General features: G+C 35.8%; 1 protein-coding gene across 1 annotated transcript in view; it reads left to right on the top strand.

Moving 5' to 3' along the window:
• SV2C (synaptic vesicle glycoprotein 2C) overlaps window positions 1-16,311 on the top strand; it is an 82,133-nt gene extending 65,822 nt beyond the window's left edge. Inside the window, exons 9-12 of the mRNA XM_035553580.1 lie at window positions 2,599-2,732; window positions 4,309-4,512; window positions 5,828-5,987; window positions 16,128-16,311. Of these exons, the coding sequence (XP_035409473.1) occupies window positions 2,599-2,732; window positions 4,309-4,512; window positions 5,828-5,987; window positions 16,128-16,311 (682 nt within the window). The remainder of the gene's footprint in view (window positions 1-2,598; window positions 2,733-4,308; window positions 4,513-5,827; window positions 5,988-16,127) is intronic.
• Window positions 16,312-22,649: the final 6,338 nt, after the last annotated feature.

The raw sequence follows: 22,649 nt of genomic DNA, 5'->3' as shown, positions 1-22,649 counted from the left end.
TGGCAATGTCGATCATGTTTTTTAACTGAATGCACATGTATTAAGTCCCTAGCTAGAATTTTATAGATAAATAGATAATTTAGGGAAAAACTAAGCACACCTGCTTTGGGTGTCTGGTTTCTCTTAAGAGATATTGAGAACAATCATCTGAATTGTCTCCTGAATAACTTTGTGATAAATTATTATTGTTTCCATAGGAATACATATATCTAAGTGAATAAAATCAACGATTTTGGTAATACAGGTCTCTTGTATATATATATGTATAAGAACATTGGTTAGGCATTGGAATGGGTTGCCCAGGGAGGTGGTGGAGTCACTGTCCCTGGATGTGTTTAAGAAAAGGTTGGATTTGGTACTTGGCGACATGTTTTAGTGGGTAATACTGGTGGTTGGGGGACAGTTGGACCAGATGATCTTGGAGGTCTTTTCCAACCTTAATGCCTCTATGATTCTATGAACTTGAGCTTTGACACAGTTTATGGATTGACAAAAAAATGAGCAGTTTTGTCATTTTTAAACTAGCTATTGCTTCCCAGGTGGATTTCTTTCCAGGAGACAGATGTTCTCCTAAAAGCAAAGAACCACCTACTGTCAATAAGTTTTAGATGTTTTGCATTCTGTCAACCAAGATTTTATCAAAGTGAACTGAAAATTACTGTAAAATACTAAGTCTAACACTAATATACTCTAAAATACTTTGAAATATGCAAATTCAATAGGCCTGTAGGAGTTGAGATTCACAAAACACTTTCTGCAGTAATATCAACTCTTTTGATATTCTTCTTTGACAAATGTTTCAATACTTCACTCACCCCTAGTTTCATTGTTTCCCTCATGTTTTTTCTTAACTGGAAGATACATGAATACTTCACTTTATGCTTCATTACATTTCTGTTGGGTTTGAATTCAACTCACTGCAATCTAGTCACAACATATTTCCTGTCCAAAGGTGAAAAGTGCATCAGGATAATTTAGTACATATAGTCTGCCTTTTCTATTAGAACTGACTAATCCAATTGCTAAATGTTCTTTGTTCTCCTCTGAAATTGAACTACTTTTTAAAATGGAAAGTATTATATGAAAAATGATAATGAGTTGACACTGAACACTAGCCTGATTTTAATCAGAGACTGTCACAAATGAGAAATGATACAGTAACTAAAACTAATGGGCTGAGAACACCATTTTTTTTGGCCAATACAGAAAAAGAATTCATTAGCTAGTAATTCTTTTCTTATGATAATTATAATCAACATTTGCTCTACTTTCTCATACAGATGTGATTCTAACAACTGTATTGCTGAGAGGATAATTTCTACTATTTGAAATGTAGCATATTTTTGTGTGTTGCTATTCCTACTAAAAGTCTTGTATAAGAAAAATAAACAGCTAAACACACTAGGTTTGATTAGAGTAGAGCCGATCTGTGTTTGGAAGGCTTTGCCATTTTAATAGCTCTTATTGGCATGTAGCAATTAAAGCACTACTTTCCAAAGAGTTATTCCTTTGTACGCAGTCTTCCAGTCTTTAGTTACAGCTTTTTCCATACCCTCATGTGAAATCACAAAAGGGTCAAACATCACAAAATTGCTGTTTTATTATTTTTATTTTTATATATTTTAAATTTCATTTATTCATTATTTTGGTTCTATTTTATTTATTTATTTATTTAAATTTATTATTAAGACGTCTGTCTTTTTCTTGTTGTTGTTAGCATAATGATATTTGTGTTAAAAACGTAGTGGAAAAAGCTTACAGTATTGCTTTAGCCTAGTAATGTTGAGGTAGAAAATTACTGCTAGTAATATACTTTGTTCTTAACTTTTTCTATGGATGACTTGATTGACAGCCACGATCAAAGACCTAGGAGTTAAATAAAAGTCAGTAGGAATAAGGATGTTCAGAAATAGGAAAAGTTAATGACAATTCATTTGTGCACATTTTATGCACACAGTATTTGCAATTGCATCCACAAACACAGGGCTAGAAAAAAACATTCTTCCTGTTTCATACCTAGCTGTATAACTGCCAATGTAATTGTTGTGATAATGATAAAACCAGTTAGAAAATCATTTTTAAAATCTTCAAGCAGTTTCTTTTGGATTTGAGCCTGTCACAGTGCCCAGTGTGTTTTCATATGGACAAATGAATGTTCTTTGAAAAATTCTTTCTTTCCAGCTTGTTGGTACCAGCAGGTGATTGTTTGTTCCAAGAGACTGGGTTCCTGGAGTCTGAGCTCTCAATTTATGGCTGTAATGCCAGATTATGAGTTCTGGTCATTTTACAAGGCTATTCCACGGATGTCATGACATTGTTTTTGGTTGATGATTAAAGTAATAACTGAAATATTACCACAGAAATAGTATCATTGGTTATGGCCAGCAGCTATGTGTCTTATTAACGCTTTTTCTGAAAGAGAGTATTCCAGAATCAGCTAATCATTAATCGTGTCTCTGGAATGTCTTTAAGTGATCACTGTTTCTGGGGTTGAGGTTCTTCAGCATACCAAATAAAACTATAAAGATTTATCAGCTTGACCTGTTGCTGTTTCTAACCTGTTAAAGTAGACTGACAGAAATTATTTGTATTTTACAGGTTTATTATGATGAAGTTTAAATCAGTAATTTTTGAAGATTCCCTTTTTAAGAATTGTGTGTTTGAAGACATTACTTCACTGAACACATACTTCAGGAATTGTACTTTTGTGAATACAACCTTCTACAACACAGGTATTACAGGAAAATTCCTGAGTACCAATTTTGCATCTGCATGTTATCATCTGACTGTTGTCAACTGATTATAGATTCTGAATTTCTAATGAAGCATACAGGAAGCCTTCTTCTAGGGAACAAAAAGCTATGAAATCAACAAGCCTCAATAATGTAATACCAGAGAAGAGAAAGGATCACTCTTCCATTTGAGATACTACAGGCCTAGTATTGACTCAGATAATAAACCTTTCTTTCATTTTAATCTTCCCTAAAGAGATTCAGTCTGGAGATGAGAAACTGGTTGCTTTAATTAGGTGTATTTTAATTTGGTCTAAATGGGACTATTCTGTTCTTCTTACATAGGCATAGGAGGTGAGTTCAAGATGCATGCTTCATCTATAATCGTTCCCAATCTACCAAGTATTTTACCAAAAATAGGAATTTGTGCTTTCACATGTTTAAGCAGAAGAACTGATTTGTTTATGTCATTGTTATTGTTTTTTGTTTGTTTATTTTCTTTCATTTTAAAACAATGTAAACTAAGCTTGTGTCCAGAGAGATGCAGCACTTTTTACTTCTTTCCTGTAACTGAAATAATCATATTAGTTACAGAGTTAGGCTATACCTAACAAGCAATGTCCAGCTTTCTTTGTTTGAAAGAAGGGTATTCCTGAGAGAGGACTTTGAGGCTGGTGGAAGGAACAGAAATAAAGGGGAAAGTATAAGGAGAGAACTGTAAAACGTTATTTGAAGTAGAATGGTCTGGACTGTTACATATAGTGATTCATCTGCATCCTTTTTTAATAATGAATGCATGAAAATGTCACCATTGTCAAGATACAGTAGTGCCAATCTGATACCAGATCCTAGCAAGATCTGACTGATTCAAAATGATTGACTAGATGCATAATTATAAAAAATGGAAGATATATCTGTGATTATTTGTTCTTTAATGATATATATTAAAACAGACACTGAGTTTGCAAAGCTCACAATTGGTGAAAAAGTTTAATAAAAAAAGAACTAATTGCATTTCTAAACACTGGGTCAGACACATTTCCTAGTACATTTTTTCAGACTTGAACTGAGCTGAAGACTGCTTGCAGTCTGCTCAGAAATGAAAATAAGTTAATCTGAATTCTGTGTGAACATTTCCCTTTAAAAGAAGTCAAACTGAGCATGATCAACAGTTTCATCTGAAAGGCTCTCTGGTATGGAAATCACAAGTCTAACACCGAGCAAGAGTGAGGAACAATGACAATGCTGGCTGACAAAAACTTGCAGAAATCCAGTGCTTTTTATGCACAACAGGCCTGGTATGAGAGGTTTGAACCAAATAGGATCCAAATAGAGCTGAAATACATTAATATAATTTGCTTTATTCAATGTCTTAGTTGTTCTTTATTATAACCTTCACGTATTTTTCTCTTAAGATAAAAGGCTATCAGAATTAACAGCAATAATTAGTACCATTTATGAAGCAGTAAAAGCTCCTAGTTGTCATTAAGGTTGCATAAGCTTCAAATGTTTTTAATCAAAAGCTGAACATGGAGTCAACTGTTAGCTGAAATCGTACTTTTTCTTCTTTCCACAGATCTCGAGCAATATAAATTTGTTGACAGTGATTTTATAAATTGCACATTTTTCCATATCAGGACAGGATGTCAAATTTCTTTTGATGATGACTACAGTGCCTACTGGATTTATTTCGTTAATTTTCTGGGAACTTTGGCAGTGTTACCAGGGAACATTGTGTCTGCTCTTCTGATGGATAGAATTGGACGTTTAACAATGTTAGGTATGGACTTCACTTTAAAACAGAGAAAAAAAAAAAAAACCTAAAGCTCCTAAGCTCCTCTGGTAAAATGGTAAAACAACATTTTCTTTCTTTCTTTCTTTCTTTCTTTCTTTCTTTCTTTCTTTCTTTCTTTCTTTCCTTCCTTCCTTCCTTCCTTCCTTCCTTCCTTCCTTCCTTCCTTCCTTCTTTCTTTCTTTTTCTATCTTTCTTTCTTTCTTTCTTTCTTTCTTTCTTTCTTTCCTTCCTTCCTTCCTTCCTTCTTTCTTTCTTTCTTTCTTTCTTTCTTCTTTTTCTTTCTTTCTTTCTTTCTTTCTTTCTTTCTTTCTTTCTCTCTCTTTCTCTTTCTCTCTCTCTCTCTTTCTCTCTTTCTTTCTCCCTCTCTCTCTTTCTCTTTCTCTTTCTCTTTCTCTTTCTCTTTCTCTCTCTCTCTCTCTCTCTTTCTCTTTCTGTTTCTCTCTTTCTCTCTCTCTCTCTCTCTCTCTCTTTTTTTTAAAGATTTTGATTCAGAGAAATGCAAAAAATTCTTTCTACGGATATTTGGTTTATGTAGCTTTCTAAGTGCTCTTTAAAAAGATGCCAATTTAGAAAGTCTAGGAACAAAGGGGTCTATAACCAGCTCTGCCATGCCAAGGTAGCAGTCATTGGATTTCCACAGTGATATTACAAAACAGTAATTTAGTCATTTGGGATGAAATGTGGAAGGGTGCTGACTACTGGCATATCTTTACTCCAGCTGAAAGAAAGCAGGATGTGTGCAGGTGATCCTCAGCTACTAGAGTATCTCCTAGGAACAGTTAGCAGTCATTTGCCTGCTATCTAGTTTGCAAAGTAACACAGCTGAAAGACACCTACTGTGGATTATCTGCAAAGACAGATATGTTTTTGTTTTACTTAAGTAGCTAAACATAGTTCACTATGTTCATTTTCTAGGAAACTATATATAAATACATTTCCTACTCCTTGTTCTTATTATTACATTATATGAATGAGTTTCATGTAATTCATAAGATGTTGAGCAAGTAAGAACAGGGATACTTTTCCTTGCAGCTTCTTTTGGGAGTTCAGAAAGGGTTCCAGCTTAATACTTTATGGTATATCCATAAAGGATATAAAGGAATTACATTTTTTCCCCAATCCCCTTCTAACATTTGTCTGCCTGAATGGTCTACTGTAAAGAACGTATCTTCATTCTTTAGCTCAAGTATATAGGTCACTTATTTTGCTTCACTGTGTGAATAGAAATGTTAGACAAAACAACAACCATTCTTCTAAATTCAGCCTCACTTAGCACTCATTTTGTCTGTGTCTTGCATAGGTGGTTCGATGGTTCTTTCTGGCATAAGCTGTTTTTTCCTGTGGTTTGGGACCAGTGAATCCATGATGATAGGTATGCTGTGCCTCTACAACGGTCTCACCATCTCAGCTTGGAACTCTCTTGATGTCATTACTGTGGAGTTGTATCCTACAGACAGAAGGTATGTGCAGATACATCTCTGTTAAATTTTCTGACTCCATCTCTATGTACCAGCAGATATGGTAATAGAAATAGTTAAAGCTGTATTGTTTCCAGCAATAGTGATGTTTTAGGTGAGCTGTACTCACAGTTTGTCTTAAGAATAGCAAGGGAAAAAAAGATTTTTTATTCTCTTGGGTTTATCTTTCATGTCAAATATCACCTAATCAGGAAAATACCACAAATGTATTTTCATATGAAAAAAAAAGTTCTAACTGCTGCTCTTATTTAAAACACTGAAGATAATAAATTTTTCTGAAAATGGTAATAGAATGATTTTGGGTTTCCCCTAGTGCAGCTAGCTATTAACTATGAATACATTTGGTCCAAAATAGAAACATTGTTGCATTTGTCTTTTGTTCAAGAAATAGTGGGGATGATAATAAAAATCACTCTCTGGAGCTCAACAGCGCCTGCTACAAGAGACTTAGGGCTTGAACCACACTGAGCTGTTATTCAGCTTGCAGCAAGTTTGTATTCAGGGTCACTAGGAGTCTGTACATACAGACTAGTATCATACATAGACTAGTATCTACATTAAGTAGATACATAAGTGTCTCAGGCATTGCTCCTGACCCTTCCTGCAAAGCTGCTCTAGACAGTTTTGATGTCCTGCAAGCACTGCTGCTAAAAGACATTTTTCCTCTAATGTTGAGATACTCTCTAATGATGACTTTATGCCATTGAATTGACAGAAGGAAGAAGTGTAGTTCAACAGTAGTATGTCAGCGGTAAAATCATAAAAGCCACAATCTATTGAATAGGCTTGGATCTTTTTTTTTTCCTTTTTTTCTTTTTTTTCTTTCTTTCTTTTTTAAAAAAAAATAAAAAATAAAAAGTAAAACTGCCCAGTTCTCTGCTAAGGTATGGAGTGTCTCTATCACAGTGCAAATTCTTATGCCACCCCGTGGAATTTTCAAATACGGTGAAAAAAAAAAAAAAAAAAAAAAAAAAAGGTCCAGAAGTTTATAAATGCCTGATGACTTGCTGTAAAGTCTTAGTTTTTGGACACAGATTCAACTAAATTTGGTACTGTCCATTAAGAGAGAAAGACAGTAGACTGGTTGAATATGCTTCCTTTTCATTTTTATTTTTTTTTAAATAAGTGCTTATTTACAGAGTAATCTGTTGTGGTTATATCAAAATAACCATACTAAGCTACTCATGAATCCAAAGCACTAAGGTTTAAGCACTACAGCTTTTATTACACATCAGAAATCTTCTGGCAAGAAAGATTCCGTCAATCAAATGCTATGATATAATTCTAATAAATGTCCTTTACAAATAGTTATTTTATTGGCATTCCTGAATGTAGTAGGCACAAACTTTTTTTTTTTTAATGATGAAAAAAATAATTGGAAAACCCATCAGTGTTAATGAAAAAAAAATCATTACTAGGAATGATTAAAAGTATGCTACTGATATCTGTTTTAGGGTATCCATATTTGCAGCTAATAAATTTTTTAGTAGTTTCTGCTAACTATGAGATTGTAGAAAATTTTTGTCTGTTTTTCTTTAAAAAAAAAAATGTTTATGCATGCAATAATAACTGTATGGAACCAAAATACAAAAATGTACTTGCAGTTGAATTTTTGGGGTATTTTTGCAACAACTCAGATGGAGAACTTGTCATTTTATATTATCTATGTAAACAGGCTGATTGTCCAAGTCATCCTGGTTCAGGACAAACGTTGCTGGCATATACTGAAAATGAGTTTTCCAAAAGTTCTGGTTCCATCATAGCCACTTTTTGCCTTTTGGGATTACAATTCTGGAAGCTTGTTCCTACCCATAATTTTTAAGGTTAAGGCAAAGGTGCATCATTCTTTTATTATTCCAATAAATAATTTTTGCTTACTCACAACTAGTGAAATGACCACAAACCAGCAGCAAATAGAAGCTGGAGTCTGGGCTGAAAGTAATGTGTGTGTAAGGAGGCCAGTTCATACTAATACGCACAGGAGATCAGGCTGGGCTGCCCCTCCTTTTCCTCCCACAAAACTCCCCTTGGAAACTAGCCAATAGCTAAACTGCTGGGGCTTTGCCAGTATCTTGCAGGGTAATACAGAAAGTGTTTCATAAGTCGTACCCCAGGTTATTTTTGGAAAATTGTACTGGCTTTCTGTCAGGTAGGGGTGTAGTCAGAAACTTGGAAACGTATGGTGTATGTGATACACAGGACACATTCTGGTTTCCTCTTCATTAGCTGCCCAAAAAGCAGAGGTAAGGTTGCTTCAAAACCTTAACAGATTTGGGCTTCAAATGCATTCAAAATCACCTCATTATTTATAAATTTTATAAATTTATTTAACAACATAATGCCTGTATTTGAGGTAATTCTGTAGTTTTTCCTAAATTCTTGATAAGTAGAAAGTACTTGATAAGTAGAAAGTAAAGGGACTAGAAAACAAGACTTACAAGGAGTATCTCAGGGAATTTGAATTGTTTTGTCTAGAGAAAAGGAAACTGATGGGAGACCGCAGCTCTTTCTAAAACTACCTGAAAGGAAGTTGCAGTGAGGAGGGTGTTGTTGCAGCAAGGAGAACGTTCATCTCTTTTTCTTGGGTGACAAGTGATAGGGTGCAAGGAAATCACCTCACATTGCATCAGGAGAGGTTTAGATTAGACATTAGGAATAATTAACTGAAAAAGGTTTCCCAGGGAAGTCATGGAGTCCCCATCCCTGGAAGTGTTTAAGAGACATGTAGACATGGTACTAAGAGACAGTTTAGTGATGGGTCTTGCTGAGTCACATTGTCTTTTCCAACCTGGATGATTGTAGGATTCTATATTTTATGCCATTGCAGGTGTTTTTTTTCTTTCTTTCTTTTTTTTTTTGTTTGTTTGTTTTTCCCTGAATGTTCTTTATAAAACCTGAGCTAATTTGTGGAACTGCTAAAATAAGACATGTTGGAGACTGTATACATGTCACGTGGTTTTCAGGGAGAGGAAGTGGCATTAGAAAGTAGAAAATACATTACAAATCCTGGTTATAGGTATGTTTCAGTCTTTCAGATAAAACATTTAGTAATGAATAATCATGGTAAAACAGTATTTAATTTATTATTTACTTTTCAATACACAGATTTTAAAGGACACTGGTGATGAGCAGTTATAAGTAAGCTCATATCTAATAAACCAGTAATTTAATCCAGTTCCATAATACAAAAAAGAATACTAGTATTATCTCATCTTTTGTCCTTATCTTTTATCTCGTCTTTTGTCTATCTTCTTAATGGCCTGTGTGATTCTGGAATGCTCAACAGTCAGCAGGTTCTCAGAAGTCTTTGGTCAGCTGTGGCCCTCTTGAGAGCCAAACCAAATTATTTCATATATTTGAAAGCTCTCCTCTAAAGGAGAATTATTAATAATCTTGTGAACATTTCTGAGTGTTTGTAGAGTGATTTTCTACTCTCATAAACTTTCTGTATTTCCAGAGCTGTTCTTTGGAGGGAGGTGATGCAGGAATTAAGGCACTGAGGAAAATGATAATGTTGTCAAAAGATGTTAAGTGCTTGATTTGTCTCATGTGGGACCTGGAATCCCAATCACTGAGAATTTCAGAAGAGGGAATGGGCTCAAAATATAACTTCCACTGCTCAGCACTTCAACGACACAAACCTGAAGGTGCTAAGCTGAGCAGACATAAAATGTGAATTACATACTTAATGACTATTCAGTTAGCTTAAATGACTTGCTAGCATCATATAGAAATTCTGTGATGGGAATGGGGTTTGTATCTGTTCTCCTGACAGCATTCAACTACCTTAATCATGAGATTCTGCTTTTTCATCTTGCAGTCCCAATCCCATTTGTGTACCTTCCAAAATCTGCAACATGAGGGAAACCAAGTTTCCTTCACTGCATCATGCTTTATCCCTCAAGCTGTCTTTGTTCTGTGCATTGGCAGAGTAATGTGGAAAAAAAATATATTGTATGATGATGTAATTACAGATTGTGTTGTAATTTTTGTGCCAAAGGGACTTGAAATAACATTGCATAATTTTCTAGCTATGCCTGTAATACAAATATGAATAGAAGAGAGTTAAAATTCTCTGAAAAAGTAACTCGTAGGAGATTTTTATGACATTTAAATGGAATTTTTACATTTATGTAAGTAAGCTTCTTGTGAGCTAACTTGGGAAGAACCAACTTTACAAGCCAAGACTCTTCTCAAGGAATGGTTACAACAAATAAGACAAATAAACAGAAGGTGGAATCCTTGTATCGCCCACAGAGTAAATCAAGGTCAGATTACATGAGATAACCAACAATTCTTCAGTTTTGCTAAGGCTGCCAGGCATCAGGGTTTGAATCATGGCCAGGAATATTTAGAATTCAAGGTGTGCTATAAAATGATTTCATCCTGTTTTGCCTTTTTTAATACCTCTGAAAGAAGTTCATAAAGGTTTGGTCATAATTAAGAATTAAGTCACCTATCTTCAGTTTATTATATTTATCTTCTCATCCTCTTCTTGAGTCCCCAGAGTAATAAACCCTATTCACAGGTTATCTTAAGTCCAACTTTTTATTGTTGTGGCTGTCAGAAGAGAAGTATTCTAGTCGTTTGAGTCATAACAGCAGTCATCAACTTATAGTAGACTTCCTGGCAGCTATTTTCTACTGCCATCCTGTGGATGCAGTTCAACTGCACATTGCTGAAATTGCATGCTGGTGTTTTAAAGGCATGAAATGCCGCACCTATGCAGTTTCTTAAGCAAGTCTAAGGCAGGAAGGCACATTCTCTGATTTTACTTGCACACTAAATGGTGTAATTGGCAAGACTATGACCCATGTACTTATTTTTGAAAATGTCAGGAGATTAGAAAATTATCCATAGCACATTCAGAAACTTACTGTTTTCATAGGATTTGCAAGTTATCAAACCCCACAAAAATCTTACTCAGAGTCTTTTGTAAAGTGCTGCCAGTTTAGCACTAGCTCTAGCAAGAGGGATATCAAATGGCTGTGTTACACATTCAGTAGAACTCTGCTGCATGAAAATGAAGTTATGAGGTGCTCCATAAGCTATAGAAAAGTGGACCCGAACTATTTTATTTAAGAATACAAGCACCTGGTCTAAGAAGGAGCATATTTGGCAACTAGGAAACAAGCACATTTAATCTAAAGGCTTGGATAATCCCTTTGTTTTTAACCATTTGGATTCTTGCCATTTGTTATGTGAGACTTGGGTGAAAGGAAGCTCAGTGTTTTTCTTTGTCACAGGTTTCCCAGCACCAGTAGTAAAATACTGGGAAAATTCTTTTTCTTTAACACTCAGCTTTCTACGAGACCTGACACTTTTATAGGACTTCAACATTTTTTCCTATTAATACTAAATTCTATAACTTTTTCTATTTTTTTTTGTTTTGTCTTTAAGGTAAGCCCACAGTGATTCACCAGGACTGTCTTACTGATTTGCCCAACGGGTTTATTGACATTCTCTAAAGGAACAAGGGGTTCTTTCTACTGACTTTCTTGCTAATTATGAAGATTGTTGACAGTCAGAAAGATATTCTTATGCCAGTGTTTTGCCCAGTAACTGACAAACTTAGTGTAGATCAGTGTATTTAGTAATGGCCTTGCATTTCTGTGTTTTTTTCACTTAACTCATTTGTGATCCTGAGATGGCACATTATAAATCCCTGATCATTTGCAGACTTCCTGTACACTAGCACTTTCCCAAAAATCTGTAGCAAAGGTTGTATTAGTGCTGTAAGAGAAGACTCTACTCTCATGTTTGTGTATCGCAACGTATACATTGCACGGCTATTTTTACTCTCCTGGATTCAGTAGAATGAATTACGAGGGCTTTTATAAACCTACTACCATGAATTTGCCATCCCCATAGCTCAAAACTTTTGTCAATTATTTCATTCTTAGTATTATTGCACAAGAAATCACATTCTAACACAGTGCTAAAATTGAAAGATATAAAGGCAGAAGGCTGGAGAGTGATAATGCTTTTCAGGTACGGGTCTTAATGACTGTGTAAGTAAACATTTTACTTAAGTTTCTAAAAATCTTCCTGTTCTCGCCGTGGTAAATGACCAGGCAAAATGATGTGCGTATTTTAGGCAAAAGGACATGCCTGAAAACTACTTATAGATCAAAAGACTGAACTTCTGCTGGCTTTTTCAGTTTGTATCATCAGAACAGCCAAGGGCATAAAAATCGGCTTACTTTATCTTACTCTTCCTTTTTTATAATTTGATAATGTTAATGAGATTGGACTAATTAATACCCGTTACAATTGGAAAATTTGAATAAATCCACTTCAGAAAGCAGAACTGGATTTTCAGTGCCAACAAACTACCTTAATTTTGCTCAGATATAACAGACATTATACTACAAAATTAGGTTAATTCCTAATATGGGAATCTTGGATGTATAACTGATAATTATATTGATTGTAATGGCAACCCTGAATAGGCTACCTGTAGAGCCCAACACATGAAAATTAATGGTCCAAATTACTCAGAAAATTGTATTCAGACCCTTGTTATAACTAGTTGATATAAGCAAATATTGTCTATGAAAGAACTTACCTTTCTAATGTAGCATAAAACACCAAGGAGCGTAAATAAAGCATCCCTGTATGTTTAGTAGTATTGCCTTTCCAAAGACTTCCTGCCTATATTTTACCAAACTTGTATTAGCTAAATCTATGTTCTCTTTAGGGAATTCTGGTATCTCTCTGAATATACTGAGGATTTTGATGACTAATTGTCTGTTTTCTCTATGTGAACACCGTTATTTTCCTGTTACTGTTATTTGGGAACGAGTTTGGTTTTACACCAATATTGGCAGCCAAAGAAATTGTATTTTTGTCTGCAGACACTGATTACAACCAGTCACCACTATAACTTTAGAAATACTTTCTGTGTATAAACAAAGCTGAAACTGGAACAGTTCTGAGTCTTCTTTCTTTCTTCCCCTGACTTTTGCAAATTAGCTACAGTCTGTTATTTATCCTATCAGATAAACTCTGTTTTCTAATCTGACTGTGATGTCTTTAACCATTTCCTACCTGTTTGTGGTAAAGCTTTTTTACCATAGTCTTTCTTTTACCTGTTCCTCCTTCCAACCTCCATTCTTTCTCACCCAAGAAGATGCGTCATTCTGGAGCTCCTTCCCTGTCAGGACCTTTTTCACATGCTGGTCAGTTTTTTACAGGTATGCTTCTGATGCTCAGGTTAGTCTGCCTGGTAGTACAAATCTGTCTGTGGTAGACACTTGACCACAGACTTTGAAAAATTACTCCAGTAGGGTGGCTCTTTCCTACTTCCTTCAGTACATCTCCCAGTCCTCCTTTGGTTGGATTTCTCCAAAAGTCTTCCTAAAAGTTAATCAGTCCTCTTCTGAGGAAACATTTTCAAGGAATTTCTGCAAATGTTTCCCTGACAGGAAGGCTCTCAACCAACTCTTCCAAAGGTTCCTCCTCTGGTGCTCTCAGCAGTGCACTCTCAGACAGACCTCAGTGGTCTGCACCGTCAGGCAGCAGAGCATGTCATTTTGAAGATACTCACCTCCATGTGCAAGTTTAGCTTTTTAGGCCCTGAGTATTACGTAAGTAATGCAGGTTTAATCAAACATAGAAAAAAACAGCCATTTGACCATTCAAGAGGCATATTAGAGACCCTTTTGCTATTTTTTTTCCCAGCTCATTTCCTGGGTATTTTCTGCTCTGCTATCCAAATGACCTGCCTCTCCTTCCCTAGATATTATTGATGTTTCTTTACATGCAGTATCTGCATGGGTACAACGTATTGCACAAAGAGGAATTATGTTTACTCAAAAAATAAACATTAGCTTATACCATTACTTCAAATGATTCTGAAGTTGACCCTGTTGATTAACTAGACTTCAGCTTCTAAGAACAAACTATAGCCAGAAATATATGGAAATATACCAGCAGGATACAGATCCACCTTCATTATTCTTTTGGTGCAGCATCCTCAAATATAACAGGACTGGTACAATTCTGAAGTACAGCATATCACATAAATTCAGGACATGGCTAGTGCTACTAACCCCAATATCCTGGTGAGCTATTCTACACAGGATATTGTACCTTTCCAATGAGATATGACTTAGAGGTAGGACACCAAAGGGACTGACTGATCAATTCTTTTAAGATGCAGTGACTGGATTTGCAGAAGAAAACATAAACTAGTGACACTGTGGGCTGTGGCTACATGCATTGTTTGCCTGAGGTAGAGGAAGTCTTCTCCCTTGTTAGGTTTTCTTTTTCAAAATAAAAATATTTCTGTGAAAAACCTTGAGAAACCTCTCAGTTGTAACCTTGCTGTCATTTGGAATCAAGTCTGCTTACTTCAGGTTGATTCTCTGGGACGTTTTTAAGGATCCTAGGCTGGATCGAAAGAGGAGTGGCCAGCAGGTCAATGGGGGGGATTGTCCCCCTCTGTTCTGTCTTTGTGAGGCCCCACTTGGAGTGGTGTATCCAGGGGCCCCCAGCACAAGAAGGATGTGGGCCTATTAGAACGGGTCCTGAGGAGGGCTATGAAGTTGATCAGAGGGCTGGAGCACCTCTCCTATGAAGAAAGGCTGAGAGGGCTGGGACCTGAAAAGAAGGCTCCAGGGTGACCTAATTGCAGCTTTGTATACTTAAATAGGGCTTATAAAAAAGATGGAGAGCAACTTTTTGCTCAGTCAGACAATGACAGGACAAGGTGGAATGGCTTTAAACTAAGGGAATGGAGATTTAGATTAGAGGTTAGGAAGAAATTCTTCAGTCAGAGGGTGGTGAGGCACTGGGAGAGGTTGCCCAGAGAAGCTGTGGATGCCCCATCCCTGGAAATGTTCAAAACCAGGTTGGACGAGGCCCAGGGCTACCTGATCACCTGGGTGGCATCCCTCTAAGTGACAGGGAAGTTGGAACTAGGTGATCATTAAGGTCCCTTTGAACCCAAACCATTCTATAATTCTATGAGCTACAGTAGCAGAAGTTCGTCATAGTTACTTCTGAGGAGTACTGACTGCGTATGAGTATAGGACCTTCCGTTCCTTTACATAGAATTTCAGTACAATAACTAAGTAACCTCTTAGTCACTCAGTCCATTAGTTTTTCTGTCAATTCTTTCTGTTTGGACCGGGGGACTTTTTCCTTCTAATGGCAATAATTAATAATTAAATTATTTTTTTCTGAAAAAAGTTTCTATCATTGTGACTCTTATTTTGTCCCAGTGAGCACAGTGTGAGCTTGAAACAGTTATTCTCCCTTTCACTTCCTAGAGATTTGGGAAATGTTAAAGACTCTGCCATTTTACAGATGATTTTGTTAAGACACTTTTGTTAGGACAATTATTTTTCATGCAACTGTGAATCATACTGTCATGTCAAAACTCATTTAATAAAAAGGGTAGCAGTATGCATAGTACATCTGTGTGCTGGCTACCAAAAATTATACCTCTAAAATAATACCTCTACAAAGCATAAGCCCCTCTGAGTTGCCCGTATTATGTTTTCTGTTGGCAATCCCTTTTGTCTGAAGTTTCTTAGATATCTCTCCTGCACCAAGCAGGGTTGTTTTTTTTTTTTTTTTTAAAGCCTCATTCTTTTTGCCCCTAACAGACAGCCATTTGTCATTATTAAAACTCTTATAAGCCTTTTGAGAAAGTATTGAACATGCATGCCATCTGTACGAAAACAATTTTTATTCAGTACCCAATGATGCTCATCCTTTTATTTTGGTGACCTCCTTCTGAAATCACTATGTAGCTCTTGAAAGATTTCTCACCTCCCCTCTAGTGATCCACCATTTTAAATGTTACTGAATTTCTGTTTGCAGGTCCTTTGTTGTTGTGTGAAAGTACAAACTTGCCTGTTCACTTATTCATTTCACATTTTTGTCCCCAAGGGAGCAGAATGAATTTGTCTCAATAAAATGCTGTCGCAGTAGAGCTTTGATTTCACATTAGGTACAGAATCAGGTACAGAATCAGGTACAGATCAGGTACAGAATCCTTGTAATAAATTCTCTTTAAGATAGAGGGCTATACTGATTTATTCCCACTGAGGATTTGTTTCAAAGGTTTTTACTCTTACTTTCATTTTAACCTTGTTCTGTTTTTTCTTCTAGGGCAACAGGCTTTGGCTTTTTGAATGCACTATGCAAAGCAGCAGCTGTACTTGGAAACTTAATATTTGGTTCCCTTGTTGGCATCACCAAAGCAATCCCTATTCTCCTTGCTTCTACTGTTCTAGTATGTGGAGGTCTGGTAGGACTTCGGCTTCCTGACACAAGAACACAGGTGTTGATGTAATTGGAAAAAGCCATCTACTGTTTATTTCTTTCTTTGTAAAATGTGAGCTCTACTGTTTGATGGTGCAAAGGTTTCAGATTCTCAATGCTTATCAGAGTGCTCTGATGGCAGAAATCAAACATGGAAAAAGAGTGGCAGAGATTTAGAAACTACTGTATGAAAGTTTTAGATTTCACTTTCATTTGCTTGCATACTTTGCTATTTAAAACCACTTCACTTAACTTCAGACTGCAAAGCTACCTCTTAAAACACTTCCAGTGACATGTCCAGGAAGACAAAAAACATACTGATAATTAGATATTTAAAATGCAAGTGGTCATGTTATTTAAAAAAATATATATATATGCTCAATTTGGTCATGGCATTATGAGCTTTTGTAACAGTGCAGACATGCAAGTCAATTCCTTAGCAGTATTGGTGCAAGAAATATTATTCTTCTATTTATCAATGCATGCAGCATTAATCAGGAAACTGTATAGACTGTATCAGTACCCTTTGTTGCTGGTCCTCAAAAAAAAAAAAAAAAAATTTCTGCTCATTTGTGGCATCTGGAATATCTTTGCCATTTTAAAACAGTGAATGTGTCTTGTTCCAGGTGTGAATCAATACAAACCAGTATTTATGTTATTGTAAGTGTGAATAAGGGAAGAATCAAGCCAGTGAACTCTATGAAAAGTAAAATGCTGTCAGAAAAGCTTGTTTGGTACACTTCTGTTTGATATTTACAATTCTAATACATATTTCTCTGTCACAGAATGCCACCTATTGAATTTAGTCAGGTCATAACTTCAACATAGAGTATAGCGTAATTAAAATCTCCAAAACAATTTTTTAAACAATATCAAAACAAAGAAAAGCAATAATAAAAACCTGAATTATTTTCATAGTTTATACATTTCTTCATACAACTATTTACTCAGCTGATTTTTAATATCATAGAGATATCGCACCATTTAACACTTTCAAACAGCTCTTGGAAAAGCCATTAAGAAACCATGCCAAGGCTGTAGGCAGTGGTCATATCTTTATGAGACCAAGTGTAAGGATGGAGTGTAAATGGTAGTGAATACGTTCCTTCTAAGCCATATGATATGAATTGTTATGGATTACAATAAAGACATCCCCACCTGTCCTAATGCCCTGTAAAAATGTTATCAGATCTCTTTAAAGTGTTAGCATTAAAAGTTAAATGTAGATACATCTGTAAAATTATCAGACAAAAGGAACAGATCTGCTGATGACAGAAACTGGCTTTGCGTTCAGGGAAGCTAAGACAGTTTGTATCAGCTGATGAACTATCTAAGGTTTCAAGTTTTAAAGAAAAAAAATGGTATAAAATCTAAGGGAAAATTTGTGAGTACTTTTCTTAATTATGTCTGAGAACTTCTATTAAGTGGCTGAATCATTACCAAAGAAATTAGGCTTTCAGATAAGGTCAATGTATACAGTCAGATAGATTTTTTCACTTTTTTTTTTTTTCTCATATATAAGAACTACTTAATTTTGGGTAGTAATATCTATCTCTGCATTTTGTCAGTTGTCATTTTAGTTGTATTGAGAGAGTCAGTGAAAGACAGTCTATACAAGACAATTTATTACATTTAAGGTTCACTATTTATTTACTAAATTTGGAAGTTACATTTTTTGATTTTAAACAAATGCCTGTGCTATACATTGTAGCACAAAAAATTAGCCCAGGGTGTGGTTTCTGGTATTAACAAATGAGAAAACAGGCTTAATTAAAAAAACATGAATATTGAAAATTACTAGGCATTTTTTGATGTTGATAAATAAAATATGGTATAGCAAAAAAGAAAAAAAAACACAAAGTTTAGGAAGTATGTTTATTTTAAAACACAGACAGTCAAAATGTCTGACATAAAATATTGTATATCCAAACATGATTTAAAAGATGTATTTTAAATTTCTAAATGATGTTTAAAAAGGGGGAGGAAGAATTATTTTTCACCAGTTTACAGGTTAAGAATAAAACACGGGCCTTAGTTTTGCACCTGTGGCTTTTGTCTACTAGTCAGCGTCTTATTATTTCAAGGCTGTTTTCCCTGGTAAGAATCATATTTGACTTTGGCCCCACTTCTCTATGCCATTCATTAGTTGCACATGTCCACCTCCTTGTGTTTACTTTACATCTTATTTTGAAATCTGAAGCCTCTGTACATGTCCTGAGTGAACATCAACAGCAATGGTAATATTGCATTGTCTTGCTGTGTGCACTGTCCACTTCAAGTAGTATAGTCTGTCCAACTCTGTATATAATATTGAAGAACATCCAGATCCAATGCATTGTGCCACCTGATCAGTGTGGAGGAAATGGTCCACAGAACAATAAGACTCAACTCTTGAGGGTTCTGGTTCAAGGTTAATGCGCTAAAATCTCATTACTTGTAAAATTATGCTGTTTGCAATGCTGGTTCTTATCCTAAGTCCTGGCCACATCGTAAGTATATGATTAAGTCTGGATATAGTGAAGTGAGCAGCCTGAAAACCTGCATTGTACTTGGAATATAGCAACAGTGGAGATTAGTAAAGACAAAGTGCCCAGCAATGTGGACCTTGCAGGGTCCAGGATTACAGTGAATGTTCTAAGGTAGGAAAATGGATTAAAGAGAATACTGGTTAGGAAAGAGGAGAAGAAGTAAACAGAAGAGAACAAAAAGAAAAAAATCCACAAATATTTCCACCATATTAAAACTAAAACTAGAATCTCAATAGTTCATTAGCCAGTTGGCTCAACACATTTGAACTGATGTGTGAGCCAGCATAAAAGCTGTTTGAACAATCAAGTGGTTTGGGCTTGAATGCAATAAAAATTTATCCCATAAGGACAAAAGGAGTGAATGCAATTTCAAGGTATAAATACTTGGTAAGATACTCGTACTCCACAGTCTGAAACTGAAAAATGTGATCCCTGGAGATCTGGATGCAAATGTTATGTAGGTTATAAGCAGAAGTGAGCTGTCTGGTCTTAAGGGAATGCATCTTTTTTGCAGCTTCTGCAGTGACCTCAGGTAATATACATTGGACAGTAGGAATTTTACTTCCTTTCTGTCTCTGTTCATTTATATCTCACACAAAAAGTCACTTAGTGGCCTATATATATCCCTGATACACCTATAATTACGAGGTCATTTGCACATACCTTCAAAAGAGAATACTATATACTGCCTTATATGGCAACATAACTGTGTTATATACATACAGAGAACTGAACTTGATAGTGTTTGTGTATCAGAGCTAACAACCACACATAATCGACTGACTGACCTCTAACGGGAAAATTATTTCAGTCTAAATTGAAGTCGGACACAGGGTCCAATGCCCTTCTCCTGTAAATCTGAAATACTCATGCCAGTGAGAGCAATGACAAAAAGTACAATATACCCTAATGACAAAGAAACTGGATAGCATTTATAATGGTACTTACTATTCAGCTGTTTTAAGACATGAAAACTGACAGCAAAACAGACCACATGTTTTGATTTCTGCCAAATTTTATTTTTATTAGTTTTACTTGTGACAGGTTGTTTGATAGAAAATCTTCACTTACCAGACTCTTTTTTTTTTTTTTTCTTGAAAGCATGTTATTCGTTGTGTTTGCACCCTTTAACAAGGTTGGCTATAGTCATGTTAGTACCTTGTCAGTTAGAAGCATGCACTACAACATTTGGTATGCATTGCATTGATTGCTGAGTACAGACTCCTAAAAAGGGAACCAGGAGTTTCATGGTTTCTGGAGTGCTCAAAGGAATTGCTAATGAATGATATATGGGGAAGCCTTCTTCCTTTGTGTTTGATTTTAGCTGGTGCCCTTCTGAAGGCATATACCACAACACTAGCCACAGATGAAAAAGCATTAGACTTCCTGATGGATCCTGTAGTAATCCTCTCAGACAAGTGGGGCAGCCATGACTGCCAAGTCAACCTTTGCTACCTTTCTTCTCATGCCATTCCATTCCTTTTATTTTAAATTGCATTTCTTACCCAAAGGCCAACTACAAAGAGTTAAAATTCACTGCTCATGCTCTCACTTCTAGCTTCATAGTAACATTCAGCAATAAGACTTGACACACACCATTAGGATTTGGTTATGTCTTTTTAAACAAAGGTGGAAAACAAACTCCTTCAGACAATTATACTTTTTTTTTTTTTTTTTTTTTTAATGGAGACTACACATTTCCCTACATATCCAGAAGGCTGAACTAATAGGAGGAATCTCCTCTCAGAATGGTCCTTGTTTGGCTCCTTCAGCTGTTTCAGTTCAGTAAGTGGAAATATGGAGGAATCTTCTTGTTTGTGAACTTAGCTGAGCTCCATTTGAAGGAAATATTATTCTCTGCCCTTTTCTTTTTCTACAACGTAGCCTTAACTTCACATAACTCCCTGGGCCTATTCTTGCAACATTACTGCTAATTCCAACTCTTAGCAATATAGTATAGTCCTCAGCCCCCCAAACAAACAGTCTCTGTGTGCTGGATTTACACTCTCTTCCTTACTGTGAGTTTTAAAATGACCTTCATAAGTCAGGAAGCGATGTTTACATCCAGTCACACCTCTTTACCTAAAAAAGATGATATCATGCTAATATAGCTACAAGCCATGTTTCTGGTTTAGTAACCTGGAAATGCAATTGAAATTTCAATCAGAAGGTTAAAAATGAATCCTTGCACTCAGGGGTTAAAGATACAACAAGTGAAAACAGAAATGCTCCACTTCCTCCAGAGTCTTGAAAGAAAACACATGTTCAGCAACCATATTCCAGAAGAAAGTAAGTCTGAAAGACTGTTTTTCCTCTGCATTCCCTGCACTCTTGTTCATTAAATTCACTATAAAACATTAAGTATTTGCCTGAATTAGTACTTTCCAATGCTATTAGTTTTGGAAACAGAGTATGAAAAGACAGACTTCTGTATGTAGTTTGGCAAGACACAGGTCAAGCAGTGATGTGGAATTAGCAAAGACATATTAGTGAATCTGGAACTTAGCTCAGGACCTGAATTAAACAGAAAACGCCAATTTATAATGCTACCCACAGATCTCCTTTACCTTCACTTACCTTCATTGAGTCAGACCATATGATGAAATCAGCCTCACTTGCTTTCTTCTACGCTTATTCTAGTATTCTTATATCTTACTCACATGAACTAAGTGATACATTTTTTTTTTTATCAATTATTACCTGCCTTCTTTGTTGCCACGGTGAATACCCTATTTCTTCATGCAAAGGAAAGATGCTTCAATATTTAATGATACTCTAAAGCTGTAAGATTATCACATAGACCGTTGTGCACATTCAGGGCCTTTCTTTGAACTTCATGTACATTCAGGACCTTTCTTTGATGCAGCAACTTAGCATGTCAGAAACAAGAAAAGGACAAACTGGACCTGAACAATATTTTTTTCTTATATGTTGTTAGGTTGAATCATCTCCAAAGATGTTGGCCTGTAATAGACAGCCATGCTTCCTAGGCCATGGAATACATCCTCTCCAAATAAAAATGAAGAAAACAGTAATTATTGGCAGTCTACTCGCACAACACACACAAGAAACATGAGTAGAACGAAAGTACTTCCCAGAATGGGAAAAAATACAGGTGTAATTGCTGTCTGGGTTTGCAGTGTTAATGACCCTCTTTGCCTGACAAAGATCTAAACCATATTGTTTGTGCTTTACTTATACACAGTCCAAAAAAAAAAAAAAAAACAAAGAAACTGGCTACTTACCAATGAAGGTATTTGCCTTACACAAAATAATATTGTCCCTTCCACCGAGAATATTCATGAATATACATTTTAATGCCACATTACTAAGAGGATCTGTAGAGATCTCACTCATATGCTGGATCTCAACACCTTCATCTGAGCTATAGCTAGACACATCAGTCTGCAAGTGAGAGAGAAAAATTGCTGGCAGTCTGGGTTTCATCACTCTTGCCACAGTCCATGTTTTTGCTCACTGTCTTACTGTCCAATTCTGGACATCTACCACCTGCCACTCAGTTTTTACCAACAGTCCTGTCCAAGCAAGTTGAAGCTACCTGGTGCTAATGGACAGCACTCATAACTCATTGCAAGCGTAAGAGTCCAGTATCTTACATGTTGTCTGAGTTTCATGTTGTCTATAGCTAGAGTTGTCACCTAGCATTTATCTCTGATAATACTGCATGTATTCTAACCTATAAAACTTGTCCTATATCCTCTGAATATCTGCCTTGTAAATATATGCCTGTCCCCCACTGTCTATGTGACAAAAGTCATTTGTGCATCTTCTGTAGGCCTGCTTTACACGTTTAAAAGGTGATCCTTCAAAAGAAGAGGGT

This window comes from Cygnus atratus, chromosome Z, assembly GCF_013377495.2.
Source record: "Cygnus atratus isolate AKBS03 ecotype Queensland, Australia chromosome Z, CAtr_DNAZoo_HiC_assembly, whole genome shotgun sequence".
NCBI classification, from domain to species: Eukaryota; Metazoa; Chordata; class Aves; order Anseriformes; family Anatidae; genus Cygnus; species Cygnus atratus.
The sequence above is the reverse complement of the archived record's forward strand: the minus strand, read 5'-3'. Positions and strand labels throughout refer to the sequence as shown.